This window comes from Poecilia reticulata, linkage group LG6, assembly GCF_000633615.1.
Source record: "Poecilia reticulata strain Guanapo linkage group LG6, Guppy_female_1.0+MT, whole genome shotgun sequence".
NCBI classification, from domain to species: domain Eukaryota; kingdom Metazoa; phylum Chordata; class Actinopteri; order Cyprinodontiformes; family Poeciliidae; genus Poecilia; species Poecilia reticulata.
In genome coordinates, this window is record NC_024336.1 from 10,485,841 (window position 1) to 10,496,652 (window position 10,812).

General features: G+C 41.2%; 1 protein-coding gene across 1 annotated transcript; it reads left to right on the top strand.

Moving 5' to 3' along the window:
* Nucleotides 1-2,244: 2,244 nt before the first annotated feature.
* Nucleotides 2,245-10,471, top strand: samtor (S-adenosylmethionine sensor upstream of mTORC1). The gene is made up of 5 exons (XM_008411160.2): nucleotides 2,245-2,582; nucleotides 6,032-6,173; nucleotides 6,282-6,395; nucleotides 7,261-7,375; nucleotides 7,635-10,471. Exons 1-5 carry the CDS (start codon nucleotides 2,423-2,425, stop codon nucleotides 8,265-8,267), a joined length of 1,164 nt encoding a protein of 387 aa, XP_008409382.1. The 5' UTR covers nucleotides 2,245-2,422; the 3' UTR covers nucleotides 8,268-10,471.
* Nucleotides 10,472-10,812: the final 341 nt, after the last annotated feature.

The window sequence follows — 10,812 nt, forward strand, 5'->3', positions numbered from 1 at the left end:
ACCCCTCCCCCAAATGTAACATACATACATAATACTTGATTGTAAGCAATATTTTTACACAAATTTCAGTCAAAGCAATAAAAAGGTTCTTAATTAATGATGCAAACCAACAAAATAAAATAACATAAGAACCAATTGGTCATCTTTACTCAACATACACAGTCAGAGCCACAGTAGGGGATCTCTACCATTTGGATTCAGAGCTCATACGCACAGCTAAATAAACAGCATTGCGGCCATCATGCGCTGAGAGTTATTTTGAGGGTGAGGAATAGTTTCAAACTGTCAGGGGGATTTTAAAAGAATTTATGACTGTTGACATTTTGTAACACAGCTAGAGTCGGCCTTCCTTTAAACCAAATCACATTTAAACGAGGAAGAAAGGGGAAAAGCGGTGTATTCTGTTCCAGAAAAAAAAAAAATCAATTTAAATCCAATTTTGTTCTCATTGTTAATGGTCATTTTCAGGAATGGTAATGAAAATGAATTCATAATGCAATGTACTTCACAAGATAAGTGAAGTACATTAGTACAATAGTCTCATAAAGACTATTGTACAAATTTCGAACTTCAAGTCATGTGTGTTTCCATATGGAGTGATACTCTCTCTCTACAGTCCTGTGGGTGAAACAATCCTCGGTTTGTTGTTACATCTTCAAGGATTCAACTTCATCAAGGTCCGAGTCTCCGAAGAGGATCTCTTTGGAAACCACTTCTGCTGGGATAATACATCACTTCCTGTTTCCATTTTACTTCCTGTTTGTCCTTCCAGTTACTCACCTTCCCGTTTGAAGAAACTACCAATCTTACACATTCTAATATTTATTACTTAAACTTGTTTGACCTTTTGTTTTGTATTAGTTCTGGGTATGATCAGTACTTTTTTTTTTTTTACAATTATACATTAAAGTGAGGTGTGCTGTGGTGGCGTGGGGTTAAGCCCAACCCACATTTGGAGGCCCCAGTTCTCGACGCGGCCGTCGCAGGCTCAATTCCCAGCCTGGTGACCCTCGCCGCATGCCCTCCCCCTCCCCCATTACCTGTCAACCAACCATCAAATAAAGGCCACTATAGCCAAAAAACCTTATTTTTTTTAATTCTACATTGAAGTAAAATAACTTCCTGTTGTTTTTCTAACTCATTCTCTGGCTCTTATTGTCATTCACAGAGCCTTAGACAAGTTTTCATTCCAACCCAAACTTTTTCACACTTAAAACCACAAACCTCCATGTATTGCTTTATTTTCTGGGGGGTGGGGGGGCTTATGTGATAGACCAACACAAATGGTCTATCACATGATTTAAAACATGATCCACAAATTAAAATCTGGAAAGCTAGAACTTGGATCAGACCATCTTTCACAGCAGTAGTTTTGCTTTTGTTTTTGTCGCTTTTGCAAAACTGTGCAAATCTGCAGATTCATCTGTGAAATATCTCAAGCTCAGTCATACTGGATGGTGAACATCTGTGAAAATAAAATAATTATATTGTAACCCTGGCTACATTTTTAGGATTGTTGTCCTGCTAAAGGGGAACCTCCACCAAAAATATTTTGCTGTCTCTAACGAGCTTTTTGTTAATCTAACCTTGCTTTAAAGTTCTATACTTGATCTCTCTGCTGTGTTCCAATATTCTTCTTGTTTGTTTTCTAATATTATCTAACAAACATTTGAGGCCTTCATAAGTCAGATGGATTTATAATGAGGTGACTCAATGGTTTTACCGATTTGTCTTGGAAGATAATATGAAAACCCTGTATTAAATATTATTTGACCATAATTATGTGCTAGTTTGTGTTGCTCCATCACAAAAACCCCCCAATAAAATGCATTAAAGTTTGTGGTTGCACCATGAAAGAAACTGTATCCCTGGGAAAAGTCCATTAAGTCCAGTTTGTCAGTAACTGGACTGCGAAAGGTCATCTGACCGCCTGTGGTTGTGTTGAGCACTTGTCTGGACTTGTTTTGCAGCAATTTTTTTCCAAGTAGGTTTATTACCCTGTGATTCATTGACTTACCTAAGTGAATCAAGAAAAACACACATTTTACAAAAAGTTTTAATTTGTGGTAGAATTTTTTTTATTCACATTTAAATCCCTATAAACCAGAAACGTTTGCAAAAATAGGAATTAAAATGTGCTATTCCATAAATATTTTACGTTGTTTTGATGACCTTGTGCCTTTCTTAGTGGAAACAATGAAATTTACTGCCGTACTTAAATGCCTCACGACATACCGTCAGACCGCAGCACGAATCTAGAGCTCTGTGATTGGACGACAAGCTGTCATTTCTGAGCTGCATCAGTCAAAGTCAACCAATCCGCTCTCGCGTTATTGGTTGCTTGGCTGCTTCGCCGGGTCAGGTTGCAAGTCTTGTTAAGGGGAAAAGCGTCTTTCCGAGGCAGTGTCGGAGGAGCCGAGCTATGAACCCTGGGGACAAGGTCGAGACGGGGGAGACGGAGAACCTCCAGGGGAGGCTCTGTGTGCCCATTCCGAGAGAAGCGCCTTGTAAGCAGGTGCAGGAGAAGTTGTCTGGGGTGGTTAAAAACGTCCACAGGAAACTGCGCAGGAAATACAGAGAGGGTAAGAGGGCTGTCTGGCTCTGCCTGTAGCCGCTAACACAGAAGGGGAGCTATTAAGTTAATATAAAATCCCAAATTATCTTACATTTGAGCGAGTAAACATGTTTTAGTGCTGTTGTTGAATTTGCTAGCTGGTTGGGGGTTAAACTTGCAGCCGAGACGCATCCAGCTGGTTGCTCTACACAAGCAGGGCCGTTTTAAATCCCTTACATGTTGAATAGAAAAACATGTTGTTGTTTTCGTCACTATCTGTCTCAGTATAAGTACGTCATTTACTGGTGCAAACCCAGTCCATATAAATCTTAATGGATTACTCATGAAAATCATTAAAGGAGCCAAGATGAATGGCTGCTAGCGCCAATAAAAGATAACCGTGTAGACGGAGTAAACATTGGTGTAATTATTACAGCGCACTTTTATTTGTTTATAAAGTTTCCCATCTATCGGAGCCTGATTAGCGCAGTTGTCTCATTAAGTCTCCCCACAGATCAAGCTATGCACGGGGAGCCGGATTGCCAGATTGTGCATGAACCCATCTAGACGCTTGTTGTTTCCAAGAGTCCTAAATCTTGTCATTTCATTTTAAGCACAAGGTTTGCCAAGAAGTTGTTGTTGCTTGCAAATAATATTATTATTGCAGTCAAATATACAATTCCTGCTTCAGTGAAATTCGACTACCGAAGGTAAATTAGCTTGCATGCAAAAATCCTGCAACTCGCCCCTAATTTGCCTCGTCAGTCACAATGTTGATTAGCAGTTGTGGGCTAATAAAACTTTCACTTAATCTCACTTAAGAATTTAAAACGAACAAATAAAAACATTTATAAATTGTTTTCCTACTTGCTGCAATTTCTACAGGTTAAATTATACCTTGTGACAGACCAGCAAGTGGAAGAAAAATTATGGTTTTAATGTCTTTTTTTTTTCTAAATAAAATTCAGCAAAGTGTGGCGTACCTTTGTATTCTCTGATACTAAATTGGATTCAGATCTTTACTTTGAGTGAGCCATTCTAAAACGCGATGTAAACCCTTGAGTTGTACCTCTAGCGTTAAACCCCCAGTCTCAAGTTTATGACCAATGTTCCCCATCTCTTTTAACGGGGAAAAAATTTGCTTGGCTGGCAAACAAAATATAATCAATCAGAGTTGGCAACCAGACAATGCAGAACATGCAGCGTCATGACTGCCTGAAGGCAACAATTAGTCACAGGCTTTGTTTCAAGTGTCATACATTTACATTCAGTACCATATTTGATCAAGCCGATATACAGTTTTGCTGTATGCTGTTTTGTACAGAAAGTGCATAAGAGCGTGCAAAAAAAACCCCAAACAGGTTTGCATTTTATTTTCATCAGCAGCTGCCCGCCTTCTTAGCAAACCCTCTGTTGCAAAAAAATGGGAAGTTTGGAAAAACCCTCCTCCAACCCATCAGCACTGACTAATGCCTTCTGCCTGCCCGACAGCTCAACAACATCTTCTCGAATAATTTCAGTTTTTAAGTCCTCCCATTTTCAAACTTTCTCTTTCAGCCACCTACATCGCACTCTGCGCCGCCGCTGCTTCTCCAGCTCTTGCTTTATCTCTCCGGGGGAATGCGTCGTCCTTCCAGGAACATGTTGTGTGGGCGAGAAGCAGAAAAGAAATCAAAATGGCAGATGGAAAATCTTTACCTCGCGAAGATGATTAAAAGACTTGCAGTCATTTCACAACTGTAGACAAACAGCAGCAGCTTGCAGCAACATCCAGGATTTACTGTCAGTTTCCTGATTTTAAGAGCAGCAAGCATCACAAATTAGATGATCTCCAGCTACACTGGTTGTTTTTTTTGTTTTTTTGGCGTTTAAATCGAAAACATGTGTGTCCTCCTCACTACTCCCAAATCTCAAAGCAGAAAGAAAACAATGTGTTGGGGAAATTAGTTAGCAGGCAAACTTGGAGCAGAAATCTGTTTGCACCAGATGTCTGGTAAACAATGCAAAAAGTTTAGAGTTGTATATATATTTACATTTTTTGCACTAGCTTAAAACATAATCCTAAATGTTTCCTGAGGATTTTAGTTTGGCTTCATGTTTTGTTTTGGAGACTTGAATAGCTTAAAAAATTGACCCTGCTAACAGATCTCATGATTGGTTAATAAGTAAAGCATGATCCAGAAGGCTTGGCATCGACTCGCAGCAGTCATGCTTTCAGAGCGCTTCTGTTTACAACCGCTCGTCTTGTTGTCCTGCTTCTCCTCCAAATCAGATGTATCCCTCCCTCTCAGCCCCCCGGTCATGGGATTTCTCCCCTCGTCGGCTCGGATGCCACGAGCTCCTGGCGTCCGCTAAGGTCTCCTGATGGAACGTTCTGCAGACTTGTTTTTTGTTTATATTTTAATCTTAGACAAACAACTTCTGTGGTTTAATCAGCTAAAAAAAATTTTTTCGAAAAAATAATCAAGTTCTGAAAGTGGATAAGCAAAAAAAAAAAAGAGTAGTAAGCTGTGAATGGTTGCTCTTGGTCAGGGTGTCAGCGCATCCTTAAAATGTCTTAAATTCATTTAAAAAATGTCAACTGGCCTTATATGCATGAATAACAAGTCTCAAATTTTGACTACCAAATCTTGTATATTCTATGTTGGGGTTTTTTTCTAGTGAAACTTTTCTATCAGGCAAAAGTTTAAGTCGCACTAAGACGTTGCATTTCTTGACTCGAGACAATTGAGGCTACAGCTAGCTAGCTGCTAATATACCCTTGCTTGCTTGATATCTAGGTAGCTAGCTTTTTTACCTCCATCATTATACAAATTTATCACCGGTTGACTGGACAAAGTTTGTCTTCCTCACTGGCTCACTTTTGTTGCCAACCCATACAATGTTTTAATCCATTCTGTGCAAAAAAAAAAAAAAAAGGAAAAAATCTTGTTGCTTTGGGGGGTTAAGGCTGTAGAAATCCATATGCAGTGTGAGAAGCACAAAGCTGCCAAGAGCCACAAACTGACCCCAGAAATTTTACAGTTTTGCTCCCCAGCATGTGGTGCGACGCAAACTCTATAAAGTTTTTTATTTTAAATACGATGGTGAAGCACTGGTGAGGAAATTTATCACAACAAAGTTGTTACTATGAAGATAAATACAGCTGAAAATGAGGAGAGCAGGGGAAAGGAGTAGAGGCTAGAGAGCCACAGATGAAGACAAATAAGGAAAAAAAGATTAAAATCAGCATTAATCAATGTCTTCAACTTAAATGAATAATGTCATAGGAGTTTTAGTTAATCTCAGAAGTATGCAGTCTTGATTTGTACATTTCTGCCGTGATATCAATCTTAATGTTACTCAGATGGCTCTTAAATCTGAGTCAGTGAAACCTGCTGAAACCCTGTTTTTGTCCGAGCAGTAAAAGATGTTTGGCGACTTCAGCTCCTTTTGAAAGCCTGAGTTGATCTTTGGCCGTCTTTTCCCTCGTTTCAGTGGGCGACTTTGACAAGATCTGGCGCGAGCACTGCGAGGACGAGCAGACGCTCAGCGAGTACGCCGTCGCCATGAAGAATCTCGCAGACAACCACTGGACCAAAAAGTGCGAAGGAGAGGGCCGAATCGAGTGGTGTCGCAGGTGCGACTGAGCGAGCGTTTTAGTTTGAAACCAGCTGAAACCACAAACTGCTTGTTTGTCACACACACACAAGGTTCTGATTAGCTGGTTTTGATTTCACTTCCTCAGTGTCTGTCAAGAATACTTCTTGGACGGCGGAATGAAGCGGATGTTAGAAAAGGATGAGAAGAGTGCTGCACATGCCTTCGGTCTGAGTGGCCAAGCACACAGCACCATCCCCAGGTGGGTTCAAGTAAAAAAAAAAAAAAAACAAGTTTGTCTACTTGAGCAGCTAGTAATTATCTAACCTTGTGAAGGAGATGATTAGGTGACATACTACTGGAAAAAGATGGCAATTCACTGACAGCAAGGGAGTCAAAATAAAAAATAATGTCTTTAAGAGTTTTTTCCCACATCTGACAATCTGTTAGACTCGACTGGTTTGGAGACCAAAGTCGCAGCATTTGTTATGTTCTGTTGGTGTGCCTCGTTTCACACTGTTTTGTGTCAAATAAATAAAAAACTTTTAAAAAGCTGCCTCCCCGCCCCTCACCTGTGGTGGCACTGCAGCAGAACTACTGAGGGAAACGAGATGAAAACTTTTGAAGAAGAAACTGGGGGCAAATTCCTTCTAAACAAAAGGTAAGAAATGGAGCGATATTAGATTTTAGCGGCTGTAGGATTTCTCTTTTGTCTTTGGTAAAACACGGAGCCATGTCTGCCACCCCTGGTAGATTCTCGGGTTTGTTGTATTTACCCAGAATGCCATGCGTTATAGTCCACTTCCTGCTTTTGAAGCGTGGCTCTGGTCCACTTGCCATTCACATAAGCCACGATTCAATGAAACCGAACGGAGACTTGAGTTCTTAGATGGACCAGAGTTTGCTTTTTAGTCCGCGTCAAAATTCGATTGCACATTCACCCCTCAGCAAACGAACCAGACTTTCTGGACACACACAGAGTTTATGTAAAGCGGACTGAACAGGACTGGTGTGAATGCACCCTCCACTTTGGATTCAAACTAAAGGTTGGATATTTTAAGCCATTGATTTCTCAGGTTTAATGAAACATTTTCCTGCTTCTTGCATCTTTGTTTTTTCTTCCATAGTTCAATATCTCAGCTGGGAAAGATTCGTCTTCTGGACGTCGGAAGCTGCTTCAACCCTTTCCTGAAGTTTGATGACTTTCTGACTGTCGGTATCGACATAGTGCCAGCAGTTGAGGTATTTGTTTTTGATTTCTGATCACCAAAAGTAGATTGATGTGTTGCATGAGGCTTTCCCGCTCATATTACGAAGCAGAAATGGCAGAAATGACTCATGTAGAGGAGTTACCATCCCTGTGGTTGGCTGGTTTTAAGGTTCAGATTCACCAGAAAGCAAAGCATCAAAGACTTTCCATTCTGCACCTGCAGCTTCCAGTATGATTAAGCGACTGCCGATTTCATCAGAACAACTTCTCTGATTTACGTCTCGTTTTCAGAGCGTGTACAAATGCGACTTCCTCAACCTGCAGCTCCAGCAGCCCCTCCAGCTGGCAGGCGACGCCGTCGACGCCTTCCTGCGCCACCTCCGCAGCCCCATCGACGCGCTGCCGGCGCAGCTGTTCCACGTGGTCGTCTTCTCGCTGCTCCTCTCCTACTTCCCCTCGCCGTACCAGCGCTGGATCTGCTGCAAGAAGGCCCACGAACTGCTGGAGCTGCACGGCCTGCTGCTCATCATCACGCCCGACTCGTCCCACCAGAACCGCCACACCCTCATGATGCGCAGCTGGCGGGTGGCGGTGGAGTCGCTGGGCTTCAAGCGCTACAAGTACGTCAAGTACTCCCACATGCACCTCATCGCCTTCCGGAAGGTGTCCCTGGCCACCACCAGCGACCTGGTGTCCCGCAACTACCCGGAGATGCTCTACATCCCGCAGGACTTCAACTCCAATGAGGAGGAGGAGGAGTGTGGCGCCGCGCTGCCGCCGCGCTCCGACTTCGAGGATGACCAGCTGGCTTGGGGCTTCGCTGAGCTGCCGGACGGGCCGTACGACTCCGACTCCGGCGAGAGCCAGAGCAGCTCGGTTCCGGGATTTCACGAGTTTGAGGATCCCATCTTACTTCAGAGTTAGGCAGAAACAGCACTACCCCCCTACCCCCCGCTGACCCTCCCGATTCCACCACCGGTCTTTCTCTGCCTGTCTTCTTCCCTTCGGCTACGGCGCTGCCAAATCTAAACCTGCTGCATTCTCCTCCCATTTCCCCAACCCTTCTACTGAAACATAATGCAGTTTGCACAGTGGGAAAGAGAGTTTACAGATTATTTTCACATATCCACACAAACACACACACACAGACACTAAGATGAATATATTTTCATTAAAAAAAAAAACAACAAAAGCTTTTATAAGAGATTGAATGCCCTGAAGATAGCCCAACTCCTTTCCCCTTGTTTTTAACGTCCATCTCTACCAATCAACTCTCAGCAATTACAATTCAGCCCGTTTACATTCTGCACTCTGTCTCTATTTCAATAAGCTAGTGTTGCAGGCTGCTTGTATTAAAGCCAAAAGAAACCAGCAACTCCAGTAGTCTGACAGAAGCTTGATTTTTTTGCACTGAAGAGACTGGGAAGGAACGCTTGCTTCTGTCAGTCATGCAGCTAAACCGTTGGTTCTCCCAACCTAAAAGAAAAAAAAAAAAAGCCCAGATCTTGACTAAACATCTGTGTTGTCCGGTGTAAAGTGTGGTGACACCATTTTTAATCCAAGATCTTCTGAATAATTTCTGTGTCTTCTAATTGTAGCATTTCAGACACTTTGTGTCACTTTCCTTGGCTCAATATGTGACCATTTACTTGTTGTCAAACAAGGTACGACTTCTAGGTATTGCACTCGCCGCCTATTATCTTCGTGTCGGAAAGTTAACTCCTTTCCTTTAATTTGCTGGAAATAAAAAGATATTCCAGCATCGCACATCTGTGATTTTAATCCAATTTATCTGGAACATCAATGTGAAAAGGGTTACTTAAATTATCCAAACCCGAACTCCTCGTTTTCTGACGTTGAGTCAAGAGATTTGCACATATGGGAACAAAATCGTTAGTACCCTTACTAAGATTTGTGTAAAAAAAAAAAATAAATAAATAAATAAAAAAAACGCCTTAAAAGTGGCATAATCTCGCACTGAAAACCAACCTTTTATTAGTGTTCATCTGTTTAGTGGTAAAGAAAATTCCACATTAAGAAAAAGAAATCTTAAAAGTTCTGCAAGCCATACAATTTCAGCCTGGGCTCTAACTTGACCAGGTTAATTTGACTCTCTATCCTTCTTAAAGATCCAATGATGCACCATTTTCCTTTTTCTGGTATTTTTTTTTCAAATCTCTTGGTATTTTCAATAAAACCCTTGATGCCATACACTTTTTTTTTTTTTAACAAGGTTACCCGGTTTACAACATCACAAATCCTTCATTGTACCATACAGTGAGCATCCTTTGTTTTACATTGATCCCTTTGGAGTGTTGTCGCTCACACTCTTCCAATTAAAGTACCAGAAGACTTTAGCAAATGCCGCATGTTGACGTTCATGCTAGGCCCAAAAAAGTGCCAGTATTTTTTGGAGTTCTCAAACAGGGACGTTGATGTTTTTGTTGAGGTTTACTCAAAGTAAAGGTTGGATTCTTTCGGTTTTCAGTCTGACATTATGCCAGTGATGGGAGAGTCGTCTTTACTGTGGTGCCAACAAATCTGTTGGCACACAGGGGGGATTTAGTTAAAGACACTACCAGGTGAAATGCTAGCATGTGTTCCCTCTGGCCACTGGATGGGTCCAATTCTTAGTGTGTTCGGGATTTGTGAGTGAATGAGGATGCTGTGACTGGTACTTTTAGGATTCATCCCAAAAGGTGCTGAAATGTAACCATTTTCCTCAGGAGGAGCGTTTCCTAAGCAACAACAGGCCCAGACAACACAACCATTAAGCTTAAGGTGCCTTGGGCCGATTGTGATGATTCTTTRGCCAAACTGCACACACACAACAATTTTAGTTTTTTCTTTTTCTAATCATTTTAAGGAAACAGAAAAAAAAAGTTTTTGGTGCAGTCCAATGTTCTCATCTCTGTATTATTATTTTTTTTCAATATTCTTCTGAACGGAAAAACCATATTGACTTCACATATTCAGAGTACTTTGAAGTGTGTTTGTGAAGTGTCTTCCAGTGTTTTCTTTTCGCCTATCTGCATGGTTCATTGTCATTATCAACACTTTCAACAATACAGAACAATGTGTGCTTAGAGGATGGTTGTATCACTGTTTTATAAATGACTGAAAAACAATTAAGTGTATGTGTGTTTACTTGGAAATATTCAAAACTTTCTGCACAATTTATGCCTCTGATGTTTGTTAGAAAACATTTAGTGAACAAATAAGCATCAGGAAAACAGAGGTATACATCAGATAGTTTAGTGGATAAGGTTAGCTTTTAAAAAGACTGGAAAGCTCATGAAAATATTAGAATGACCCAGTCTGGAGTCAAAGACCTGCCATCAATTCACTGAGAATTAGTGGTAAAACTTGAAAAATAACGTTTACAGCTGCGCTCTATCTAATGAGTTTAAGCTGTGCTGCAACAGAATGATGGGTAAAACACTTATTGTATTTGCAATGAAATGCCATA

Coding starts and splice junctions, on each gene's coding strand:
- samtor (XM_008411160.2), top strand. CDS start 2,423: ATGAACCCTGGGGACAAGGTCGAGACGGGGGAGACGGAGAACCTCCAG. Junction 2,583..6,031: donor GCGCAGGAAATACAGAGAGG/GTAAGAGGGCTG, acceptor CCCTCGTTTCAG/TGGGCGACTTTGACAAGATC. Junction 6,396..7,260: donor GCACACAGCACCATCCCCAG/GTGGGTTCAAGT, acceptor TTTCTTCCATAG/TTCAATATCTCAGCTGGGAA.